Source organism: Theropithecus gelada, chromosome 5 (assembly GCF_003255815.1).
Source record: "Theropithecus gelada isolate Dixy chromosome 5, Tgel_1.0, whole genome shotgun sequence".
NCBI lineage: Eukaryota > Metazoa > Chordata > Mammalia > Primates > Cercopithecidae > Theropithecus > Theropithecus gelada.
Window position 1 is genome coordinate 4239218 of NC_037672.1, and position 12579 is coordinate 4251796.

General features: G+C 56.8%; 1 protein-coding gene across 3 annotated transcripts in view; it reads right to left on the reverse strand.

Annotated features, from left to right (window-relative positions):
• Positions 1-1133: 1133 nt before the first annotated feature.
• The window catches only part of CPZ (carboxypeptidase Z), a 29726-nt gene continuing 18280 nt past the window's right edge, over positions 1134-12579 (reverse strand). For all 3 annotated transcript variants that reach the window (XM_025386549.1, XM_025386548.1, XM_025386550.1), the window contains 4 exons: positions 8665-8800; positions 6415-6554; positions 2382-2481; positions 1134-1633 (listed from right to left, as the gene is read on the reverse strand). In XM_025386549.1, coding sequence (XP_025242334.1) covers positions 1278-1633; positions 2382-2481; positions 6415-6554; positions 8665-8800 — 732 coding nt within the window. In that variant the 3' untranslated portion in view covers positions 1134-1277. The remainder of the gene's footprint in view (positions 1634-2381; positions 2482-6414; positions 6555-8664; positions 8801-12579) is intronic.

Below are 12579 nucleotides of genomic sequence, written 5' to 3' on the forward strand. Positions count from 1 at the left end.
TGAGGTCGAGGCACTGCTCAGAGTAGATGCCCATTTCCACGGAGGGGCCTGCCCGGGCCTGGAGCTCTGGAACCAGGATAGCTGATGGGCACAGCCGGGAACACGTGAGGAGCCATTGCGTGGCAGATGTTACCCTCTCCTAGGGGCTGAACCATGTCCCTCCCACAAAATTCATCTGCTGAAGTCCTAGCCCCAGGTCCTCAGTGTGATCTTATTTGGAGGTAGCATCTTTGTAAAGGTAACTAAATTAAAATGAGGGTCACTAGGGTCTTATATTAGGCCCTAGCCCAGTATAAGAAGAGGAAGTGTGGACAGAGACACACGTAGTGGGACGATGATGGGAAGAGGGGTGAAGGATGACCGCCAACGAGCCGGGGAGTGGCGCCAGGAGCCTGCCCTGCTGACAGGGCTCTGACGTCAGCCCCCAGGGCTGCGGGAGGACACACTTGTGCTGTTGAAGCGCCAGGTCTCTGCTGCTTTTTGACGCAGCCCTGGCCGGCTCAGGCACCTTCTCTGCCGCATTCTCTGTTCAGGCTATGGGACCCCTTCCTGGAGGATCCTGGGGCTGACAGACTTTCTGGATGGTGAGAGAGGGGACAGGAGAGGGTCCCTGGACCCAAGTAGCATGATCGGGATGAGGGAGGACCCAGGAATATCCACCCCTATGGAGCCAGGCCCCCCTGGAAGCCTGTGAGCCTGAGTGTGGTCCCCTCCACCATGCCATGAGGCCCCAGGCTCTGGTCAGCTCTCCTGCCCTCGAGGTCTTGACCCTACCTTGGGGTCACCTGCTGCCCACCCCCATCCTCCCATTCAGCGCCCCCGCTTCTCCTCTGCACTCCAGGACACATGAGCTTCAGCTGCAGGATCCAGAGCTCAGCTCCTACAGAGGCTCACGCCCTTGGCCCACCTCAGTTTCCCATTTGAAGTCAGTTCAAGGCCTGGTGGCTGGGAAAAGCCATCTAGTCCCACTGGCCCAGCACAGATGGGCTGGAGTCTCGGGCCTGCAATCAGGACCTGTGGGCAGCAGAATAGCTGCCTGGGGTTGCCCCACGGGGCCCAGGCCACACCTGTCCTCAGGCAACACGGGTCAGTCCCTAGCCTTCCCTGGAAAGCGCCTTACACACAGCCTCTCATTCCAGTGGAAAGTGGATATAAACACTTTAATAAAACGGCGGCGGCTTTGTGGGATGTCCGTGGCAGACAAAATCAAGAGCCAGGGGCCCAGGACACGGAGATGGGCCTGGGTCTCCACATCCGGGCGGGTGCCGGGGCTGGGGCTAGTACTTGAGCAGCCAGCGTGGCCTGTGCGTGCTCAGCGATGTGAAGTAGGACCACCACCAGGGCTTGCTCCCGTCGGCCGAGGGCTGCCTGCGTGCCCGGAGTGGGTCGGGCTCCGTGGCCTCCCCCAAAGAGCTGGCACCTCCCAGCGGGTCGTGGGGCCCAGTCCTCCGCAGCCCGTGAAGAGAGTTCCTGGGTCCCACCCCCAGAGGCTGCAGAATGAAGTCGACACGGCCAGCCCTCTTCATCCGGGCCGGGAGGATGACTTTCTTGATGACCCTGGTGTAGCCAGGGGCTTGGGCAATGACAATGTGGGTACCTGGGGGCAGCAATCTCCAGTAGTCGCCATCAGGGGCTGAGGACAAATAGATTACAAATGATTCTCAGGAGGACTGCAGACCCAGCCGCGGTGTGACGGGTGACGGGTGATGGGTGTGAGTAGGGAGAGGTTGGCAGACGCCAAATGTGCACTTGCCTCTGTGTGAGCCTGGAATGTCCTTCCCACCTCCTTTCTCTGTCCGACTCTTTTTTATCCCTCAAAACCCTGCTTAGGCACCCCCTCTTCTCTGAAACCTTCAATGACCACTCCCATCCCCCATACCCAACCACAGGTAGCAAAAGTCCTGCTCTTCTCTGGACCACATCTCTGGCAGGTAACACACATCACAGCATACTGTCATTTTTCATCAGCTGTGAAATCCCTTTAAGGGCAGCCAGAGCCCGCACGCGGCTGGACACCCCGGCTTGTCAATGGAGTATGAGCTTTGGGATCGAAACCAATAGGTTTATGGGTGGAGTCGGCTCTCCCCAGCACTCTTGGAGAAGGAGGCATTTTCGCAGGAATACAGAGCACGCATTCACCCGTCATTCAGTAGCCATGGCCAGGCAAGCTCTTCCCTCACCAAAGGCTGCAAGGAGACGCAGCCTGCAGCAGGCACAGACCCTGCTTCCTGCCCACCCTCCCCGACCCAGCCAGCCTGGGAAGGAATGGAGCATCCTGCCAAGGGCTGGGCACACTGTGAGTGCATGAGGGTGCCGGCTGCCACTGTGTGGCATTCCCTTGGCAGACGTGGGCCCCAGGGAACCGCCAGGGACGTGCTCACCTGTGGTGATGTCATGGCGAATGCCTTTGACTAAGATCCGGGCGTTTTTGACGGGCTTGCCGAATTTGTCCATCACCACTCCTTTGATGCCCCGGTGCACCTAAAGAGACCGAGGAGAGACCACAGAGATGGCGTGAGCTCTCCCAGTGAGCATGGAGGCCGTCAGCTGGTTCCCCACATGCTCCTCAGAGCTCGGTATCTTGGGGGAACCACCCCACAGAGCCCCACTCCGCCAGCCCTCGCTCTGCCATCTTTTATCAGTCAGTCACTCCCCTCTCTGAGCCTCAGTCTCCTCCCTGGCAATTGACCTGAGCATGTTCCGGGCTTTTGAATGACCCTGCATCTCGCCCGAGGCCGGGCTGACTCTATCTCAACAGGCATTGAGCAGAGAACCCTTTCCTGCCACTCTTCCTACTGATCGGCGTTCCTTCCCTGCCTTCCCAGCCACAACGGGACTCACTGGTTCCCTCTGAGCTGAGGCTCCTGAAGGCAGCGTGGGCGTCAGAGAGGACGAGGGCCGAGTGCCTGGACCCTGGCTAGAGCAGCGCGGTTTTCATCATACACGAGGATAACACGCCCTGCCTTGGTACCGCTCGCCTGGCCTTGGCACGAACTGATCCTCAGCACACAAGCTCCCTGCACGCCCACAGCGCCAAAGCCCCTCCCAGAGCTGCCTGATCCCGTCCGCATTTCTTCTAGAACAATCAATGACTGACAGACCACCACAGGGCCCCTGCTGCAGTCAGCAGAAAACAGCTTGGGGTCCGAGGATGCTGAAGGTCACGCTGAGCGGGACCAGGATGTCTGTGGGGAGAGGAGTCAGTCCAGCGAGGCTGCCCCGTGCCCACGCCCTGCGCAGGGCTCAGCAGCAACAGGTTCCCCAGGGAAAGGGCTCCCAGCCAGGCCCTGCTGTGCTTCCGGAAACTGTGAAAATGATCTTGCTCCTCTTAAAATCAGGATAAAAGCAAAACTTTTCAGGTTGGAGAGACTGTTTTCCTATATCTTCATCTTTACATCGACAGTCGTAAAAGTGCAATTTTAAATACTTCCTATGGAGGGAGGAGTCCACAGAAGCAAAGGGCCTGGGCCCACAGGGTCAGGACCCAGCCCTGGCAACAGGAGCGTCCTCCTTCCCTGGCCCAGGGACGTGAGCCTGAGAGGGGCCGGTTTTTCTCTGGGCCAGAGAACCAGCTCCGCCCCAGTGACTCCTCACTTCAGACAAACCTTTGCTTCTGGGTGCCTCAGTTTCCTCAGCTGTAAAATGTTCCTGAGGCCAAAGCAGCTCTGGCTTCTGCAGGACTGAAGATTTTAGCAACCAGCGCATGAACTCTAATCCCACCGTGGCTGACCCCCACAGTGACCCATGAGGAAACCAACTCGCCTCACACACGCCGCCGGCGAGCTCAGACCCCGCGGCTCCTAACTGCCGTTCCAGGCTCGCGCCCAGCCCTCAGTGGCGCGGGTGACTTAAACAGGGGGTGGGCACCCAGTCCAGCTCCACCAAGCACATGCTATCACTTGTCTCTGGGCCGCGGGAATTTGGGGAAGCCAGAGCACATGGAATCCTGATGAGCACATCACGGGGTCCCAGCCCTCCTGACACGGTGGAGAGGGAGTGACAGCCACTGCCCGCTGCCCTCTGGGGCTTGTGACCCCCACCCTGGATGCTCTTGTCCACAGTTCACTGCTTAATGGCATTGCACTCCTGAAACAACGTCTCGTGGACTCGCATTTAGCGGGAGGGAGAGCGTAAAAAGTAAGGCTTTCCTGCATGAGAGGTGATGGGGAGAAACTGGACGGCTTGAGAAGCCACCGTGCCCCTCAGCCACCCCGCCCTGTGGATCCTCCTCACCCCCAGACGGCATCTGAGCCCTCTCTGCTTAGAATACCCTCACCAGCCCCTCACCGGGACAATTCCTTCCCTCCCTTCAAAACATAGATCACACTCCTCCTCCTCCAGGAAGCCCTCCCTGATGACCAGCCACACTGGGGGCCTACCCCAGGGTCCCACAGCCCCAGGCTTCCTCTCTGCCAGCCCTCACTTCTGCCTCCCCCAGCCCCACCTGAGAGCAGGAGCTCTCCCAGGAGGGTGTCCTACAGGAGGCCCTCACTCCACATCGGCCTGCACTGGATGGATTTTTTTCTGTCCCTGCTCTTGGGCCCAAGGGTCACCTTCATGAAACACGGGGCACATGCAGTCCTCTGGCGGGGAAGCAGAGCTGCCACGCCGCCCCTCCCTGAGCCCCAGGTTACGTAGACTCCCACCCGAGGCCTGGCCAGGATCACTATGAAAAAAGCCTCAATTGGCCACGACAGGCTTGATCCTTATCAAGAGGCCGCACCCAGCTCTCCGCCAGCCAGCAAACCGCCCGGCCTTCCAAGGTCCAGGCTCGCTGTAAATCTTCACATCCCAAGACTTCACGTGTAATATCCAGGAGTAATGCCAGCCGTATTCGAGGCTCCTTCAACCTCATGTTCACCAGACAGCTGCAAAATGCAGTGTGCACAGGCCTGGCACGAGAGCTTAGAGAAGAGTGAGGCTCACTGCAGGTGGCACAACGCTGCGGCACAGCCATCAGAAAGAAACTCAAATGGAAGAATGTTCCATTATGACTTTGTTTGGGTCTTTGTTTATTTCCTTCCTCGGCGGCTGCTGCCCTAAGGAGTTCGCTCAATTCTTACTTGGAGGCAGGTTCCTGATTTTTCTAGAAAGGAGGGGGCTCATGGACAGAGGGCTTGGGAACAAGCAGATCTGGGTGACACCAGACAGGCCATGTGACTCTCTGACCCTCTGTCTCCTCCTCTGGCTGTCTCACAGACACTGGGAGCCTGGAGCGTGAGCCTGTGTGTGGCCCAGAGACTCCAGGCCAGAACCTCAACTCCATCTATAAAATGGGATGGCCCCATCTGCCGCCCGGCCTGGTGTCAAAACCGGCCGCCCTGTGTGGGTGGGCGCCAACTGTATGGTGCTGTGCCCTCACCCCTCCTTGCTGCTGCAGCTCAACCCTCCTTCTGAGGTCTGCTTCTCACTGGGCATCTGTGCTCATATGCAATTCATGTGATTCTTGAAAATGCTTGGGAAAAAAATAGCAGAGATGTCTTCAGAACCCAGGCTCTCTTCCGTGTGACATCCCAGGACCTTCTTGGGGTCCCCAGCACCCTCGGTGTGAGCTGTGCTGCAAGGGGAGCAGACACGGGCACAGGGTCCCCGCTCTGACACTGAGTGCTAGGGAGACCTTGGCTCTGTGGGGCAGCGAGGGGGGCATTTAGACACGTTCTCAGCCATCCCTACTCACTTCCCACCTGCCTGCTTCTGGGTGACCTCAGCCTCATGATAGTAGTCACCCCTTAGTCAGGCCGCCGTGCCCTGCCCCCAGCCTCTGCCAGCCACTCCCTGCCTGTACCCTCCCCTCTGAGGCCCCAAAGCCCTGCCTGAGCCACACAGCTACCCCACTGCCCAGAGCCCTCACTCCCGCACCTCCTGGAGCGCAGTGCCCGCCCCATCCCACAGCTCCAGTCCTCACCACAGCCCCATCCCACGGCTCCAGTCCTCACCACAGCCCCAGCGGCTCTCGAGGGTTTCAAAGGCCCCATGGGGTTGTAGTATGCTCCCCTCTGCTGCCAGCTCTCCCTGTCCTGTGGTTTGATGTCTCCTACCCTTCTTCAAGATGAAGCCGTGCGGCCGCCTCCAGGAAGCCCCCCGGCCTCTGAGGCTGGGTCAGATGCCTCACCGGGCTGCCCAGGCCCGTGCTCCCTTGTTTAACTGTGCTGCTTTAGATCGTGACACCCTTGCTACAGGGACTCCAACACATGGCACTGCCGCCCCAGCACCCACAGGGCATGCAGAGGAGCGCTGGCTGCTGCATCTCAAGTTGCACATGGTGGACAGTGAACCCCAAACAAGTGGCGGTGAGAGGAGCATGCAGTGAGCATGCAGGGGCAGTGAGCTGCTGGGGCCGCCCTGGGGGCCCGAATCTGACCCACCCCACCCAGGCCCCAGCTGGGCCAGAGCCTGGAGACCGTCAGAACTCACCGTCTCCACGAAATTCAGGAGTGACTCCTTGTTGTGCTGCCAGAGCGTGTACAGGGCCTCCTCGGGCGGAAACTTCACACAGCCCAGCTCCACTGTGATCTCAAAGCAGTTGGTGTGCAGATAGTTGAAGTCGGACATGCCTGTGGCACAGAGACAGCCGGGAGGTCGGGGGCATCGGCCGAGCGCCCAGCAGGCAGGTGAGTGCAGCAGGTGCTTGGCAACAGACGCCCCTCCTATGGCTGAGGGGCTCAACAACTGTGAGGTGGGCCATATGATCCCCACTTTGCAGATGTGCAGATGGAGGCCTGGGATATTACAGGAAGGGGCAGAGCTGCATCTTGAGCCCAGGCAGCTTGGTGGCAAAGTTCACAGGCTTCCCCACCCCCGTGCTGTCTCTGGTGAGGTCGGGGATGAATCGGTTTCTAACAGAGAAGCCCACAGCACGAGGCAGCCACACAGGCCCCTGCCATCCCAGCTGCTGGCCTGGAGGCCCCATGGTGACAATGTCCATTGACCCAGACGCTGTCCTGACAAGAGTCTAGGAGGGCGATCCTATTAGCTCCATCTCCCAGAGAGACCACAGGCCCGGGCTAGGGTGGACAACTAACCACCTGGCCAGCCGAGAAGGCCTCAGAGCAAGTTGGGCCTACCCCGGTTGCACCCGCTTCTGCCCTCTGTGCCACCTGCTTTTGGAGTTTCTTGTTCAGCAGAAGCCATGACCATCTCCAAGGCAGGCCTAGGGCGATGGCACCCACAGGGAGTCGCAGGGAGCCCTTCCGAAGTTCAAGGCTCCTGAGCCGCAGACCCTGCAGCTGCTGTTGACAGTCCCTGCCCAGACCCCAGTGTAGCCACAGTCACTGTCCCTGTGGTCCAGCTAGCTCTGGTCCCTGGCCTCATGCTTTCCCAGGGCCGTGTCAGGTGCAAGAGGGGACAGAGGCCATGCACAGTGGCTCACGCTTATAATCCCAGCACTCTGGGAGGCCGAGGCGGGATGATCAGGAGGTCAGGAGATCGAGACCATCCTGGCCAACATGGTGAAACCCCGTCTCTGCTAAAAATACAAAAATTAGCTGGGTGTGGTGGTGCACACCTATAATCCCAGCTACTCGGGAGGCTGAGGCAGGAGAATCGCTTGAACCCAGGAGGCAGAGATTGCAGTGAGCTGAGATCACGCCACTGCACTCCAGCCTGGGTGATAGAGTGAGACTTCATCTCAAAAAAAAAAAAAAAAAAAGGGGACAGAGAGGGGCCTCTCCCAGCTCACCTCCTGGGTGTCTGTTGCAGACCCCAGTCACAGGGCTATGACCGGGGTTCAGGGCCCTCTGTCTGGGTTCTGGAAGGGAAAGAGGCTGCTCCGCACCAAGGAAAGATCACAGGTGCCAATCATTGAGCAGGAGAGAAAGGTTTCCAGACCGGGCTGTGAAGGTGGCTTCAGAGTGTGCAAGAAGTGCCACCTTCTCTGCCCGCCTGCATGGGAGGAAGGGGCAGAAGGGGATGCCACATGGGTCCCAGCTCTGCCACCTGTGGCCCTGGGCCTCCAGCAAGTCCTTCTCTCAGCTGAGCCCAGTGCTCTCATCTGTGTTGTGCTGGCAAGGAGGGGTGCAGGCAGGGCCCAGAGCATGTGTGCCTAGTCTGGCGGGTGCCCCTCAGGACATACAGTGGCCTGTGCCCATTATATTGCTCTCGTGCAGCCTCCCCCAGGGCAAATTTAGCAGATAAAAATGCACACGCTTAAAGTCGGGCTCCAGAGAAACCACAGATACAATTGTAGTATGAGTCCACCCCATGCGGGTTCTCGTAAGCGTATCCCATGCATTGGAACGTCCTTATATTGTCCTAAAAACAATCCCTCACTGTCTCTCGGGAATTCCAATTTAACTGGAAGTCCAGCGTTTCATCTGGCAGCTCCACTTCCCTAAAAGTCACAAAAGGCTTGGTCATGGGTAGAACCGTCAAATGTAAGTGTTCATAAAATAAACTACGGAAGCCGTGGGCCTGGGGCCTCCACAGCAGTCACACAACAGCTTTTCATCAAGACAGAAAGCAAAACTCAAGCCAGCCTCCTCTCCATCAGGCGAGGCACCGCCCTGTTTTCCAGGGTCTCCAACTGGATCCCAGCAGCAGACCTTGGAGTTAGGCCCTGCCCCCGCCCCACCCAGCCTCCACACCCCCACCCCCACCCCAGCCCCGCCCCATCCAGCCTCTGCACTCCCCGACTCCCACCCCAGCCCCTCCCCGCAGAAGTCGCACCTCCTGTGAAGCTGTACCAGTCCGCCCCATTGATGATGCTCCCCCTCTTCAGGAAGTTGCCTCCACACCTGTTCTCCGACCTGTCCATCATCATGGGGTGGACGTCAGCATAGGCTCTGGACAGCAGCTTGAACATCTGGAAAAGAGACCTGGCTCCGATGAGGAAAGGGTCCCCTGCAGGATGTCCTGCGAGCTGGGGTCAGGGAGGGGATCGGAGATAGGAGAGGGGAACGGTGTCCCGCAGAGGACACAGTGTATGTGAAGGCCCGGAGGTGGGTCACAGGCAGTCTGGCACTGCTGGACTTCAGGGCCAGGTCCCCTGGGTATCTGGGGTAATCGCTGAGCCTCTGCCCACCTGGCCGGGTAGTGAGGCCTTTCTCTCCTGAGGTTACACACAAGCATGGTGTCCACAGGGTATGTGTAGGTTGGCCTGACAGTTTATAAAGCCTGGGCTGTTGGCGCAATGAAGGCTGGGGTGGGCTGTATTTCCCCCACTTCATCTCCAAAGCGAACTTCTTCTAAGAATAATAATAGATTCATTCCCCATCCCATTCCAACTCCAGGCTGACCAGCACCATCAGAGGCTGGGACTCAGCCTGTGAGAAGCCCCTCCCTGACCACCCCACCCTCCAGCTTCCACTGCAGTCGGTAGAAGGATAGAACACAGCTCATAGGACCTGCCACCCCTGACATGTTTGGATGTGTGGCTGGGATCCTGGGTCCCTCCCCACAGGCCTCCCTCCCCGGCCCAGAGCTTCCCCACATTGTGCTCATCCCCCAGGCAGAATCCACAGGTCCTCCTTTGTGGGGGTTCTCGGCCATCTGTAAGTCCCATGCTGACCCTGGGCAGAGGCTCTTGGTGGGTCAGGCAGGCGAAGGGCTCCCCCTGCATGGGCTCATCAGGGCCCCACCATGGAGGACAAGTCTGTGCTGAGGAGGGGGCTCCCCACCATGCAGGACAAGTCTGTGCTGAGAAGGAGTGGAGGACACTGGAGGGTGGACAGGCCAGGCCCAGTGAGAGAGTGAGAGAGTGAGTGAGTGAGTGAATGAGTGAATGAGTGAGTGGGTGAAGGAATGAGTGACTGAGTGAGTAAATAAGTGAGTGAATGAGAGAGTGAGTGAATGAATGGGTAAGTGAATGAATGAACGAGTGAGTGAATGAGTGAGTGAATGAGTGAGTGAATGGGTGAGTGAATAAGTGAGTGAAGAGTGAGTGAATAAGTGAGTGAATGAATGAGTGACTGAGCAAATGATTGAATGAGTGAGTGAATGAGTGAGTGGTTGAGTGAATGAGTGGTTGAGTGAATGAGTGAGTGAATGAGTGAATGAGTGAGTGAATGAGTGAGTGAATGAGTGAGTGAATGAGTGAGTGAGTGAGTGAGTGAATGAGTGAGTGAATGAGTGACTGAGTAAGTGAATGAGTGAATAAGTGAGTGAACAGTGAGTGAATAAGTGAGTGAATGAATGAGTGACTGAGCGAATGATTGAATAAGTGAGTGAATGAGTGAATGAGTGAGTGGTTGAGTGAATGAGTGGTTGAGTGAATGAGTGAGTGAATGAGTGAATGAGTGAGTGGTTGAGTGAATGAGTGAGTGAATGAGTGAGTGAATGAGTGACTGAGTAAGTGAATGAGTGAATAAGTGAGTAAATGAGTGAATGAGTGAGTGAATGAGCAGGTGAAACAGTGAGTGAATGACTGAGTGAATAAGTGAATGAGTGAGTGAGTGAATGAGTGAATGAATGAGTGAATGAGTGAGTGAGTGAATGAGTGAATGAATGAGTGAATGAGTGAGTGACTGAATAAGTGAGTGAAGGAGTGAGTGAGTGAATGAGTGAATGAGTGAGTGAGTGAATGAGTGAGTGAGTGAATGAGTGAATGAATGAGTGAATGAGTGAGTGACTGAATAAGTGAGTGAAGGAGTGAGTGACTGAGTGAATGAGTGAATAAGTGAGTGAGTGACTGAGTGAGTGAGTGAGCGAATGAATGAATGAGTGAGTGCTCCAGGTCAGAGTGAAGATCTCTCCCTGGTGGGGTCATGCGACTCAGACTCCCAGACATGGGATTTGGGGGAGGCAGGGAATGGGTTCAGCTCCTCAGAAGTGAGGCTGTGCCATCTGGATTCAGTCCCACAGATACAAACCAAGGGCCCAAACACAACCCCACTCAGGCCCTATGGTTCCAGGGTAGCAGACCATGGACCACTATCCTACCAGCAGCCCCTGCACCTATGGGTGGGACCAGCATCAGCTCGGGAGTTGCCTGCCCCGCCTTATAGTGGGAAGCCTCACTGGACTTTCCCATCAAGAACAAATCACGCCCAACAAAGGGTCCATCTGCCCAGGACACGCCTGCTACATTCTATCTGCGTCTCACCTCTGACCTGCCTTTATCCATCAGCATGACAGAGTGTAGGCTTAGGGGGTAGGAGGGTAGGACCAGATTCTCTCCAAAGTCTGCTTCTGACCCAGCCCACCATGTCACCCTTTCTCCCCACAAGGCCTCCTGCCCTACAGTCCCTCCTCCCCACCCTTGCCTGGGGCCTCCCTCCCATCACTAGTCAGTCTCTAGGGCTAAGGCATGGAGGGTGGCTGCCGACCACCAGTCCCCAAAACCCTGGGGTGCCGGAGCTGAGGTCTGGCTAAGACAGGCCTGACCTGGGAGGGCAGGTGCAGGACAAGGACATCAGAGGAGCTGTCGGTCCAGAGGCTGGGCACACATGGGCAAGGAAGACACACAGATAAATGAAACCAGGTAGGAGCGGGGAAGCCGTGACTGAATGGGGACGCAGGAACACAGGCTGAGGACCATGGGAAACCCAGCCCACCCAGCTCCTGCCCCTAGGAAGCCCTTGGGAAACTGGCTATGCTGATTCCCACAGTGATCATAGGCAGAGCCAAAAAGGGCTTGGCAGGCAGGATAGAGTGTGAGCAGGATTTGGGCAGAGGGGCAGGTGTGGAGCGGTGAGAAGCAGCCATGGCCAGCCTGCAGGGCCTTGAACACTGCCCCCAGGCGCTGGCTCTCGTCTGTAGGGCACCATGGAAGTTTGGCGAAAGCGTACCTTGGCATACCCCAGCCAGCCCATCTCATGCTCCCTGGCCAACCCCAGGCCCCTCCTGGGACCCTGGTTTCCAGAGATCACTGTTGGCTGCAGGACTGTATGATCACTGCCCGATGACTGATGGCTTGGGAACAGTCTCATTTTCTCTGGCTCTGATGGGACTCTTTGGAGTGAACATTCCCCCTGGGGACATTTTCTCACATCTGGTTCTAAGGCTGAGAGACACTGGGCCTGTGCAGAGGGGGATACCTGCGCTACCCAGCCATTGCCCCCAAGAGCATAGGGGCACAAGGCCAGGCCAGAAGTGGAGGCCACCCAGTCACCTCTGGGGGCACTTGCAGAGGTCCGAGCAGAGAACCAGACACCTCACCCCTTGCACCCTTGGTGTGCACTGCCTGCAAGCGTCAATGAATGAATGAGTGAGGGAGGGAGTGTGGGAATAAACAAATGAGTGAAAGAATAAGAGTGAGTGAATGACTGTGTGAGTGAATGAATGAGTGAGAGAATGAGTGAGCGATGAGTAAATGAGTGAATGAGTGATGAGTAAATGAGTGAGTGAATGAGTGAGTAAATAAGTGAGTGAATGCATGAGTGAATAAGTGAGTAAATGAGTGCATGAGTGAATGAGTGACTGAATGAATGAGTGAATGAGTGACAGAATGAGTGAATGAATGAATGAGAAAATGAGTGTGTGAATGAGTGAATGAATAAGAGAATGAGTGAGTGATGAGTAAATGAGTGAGTTAATAAGTGAATAGGTGAGTGACTGAATGAATGAATGAATGAGTGAATAAGTGAATGAGTGAGTGAATGAATGAATGAATGAATGAGTGAATGAGTAAATGAGTGAGGGAAT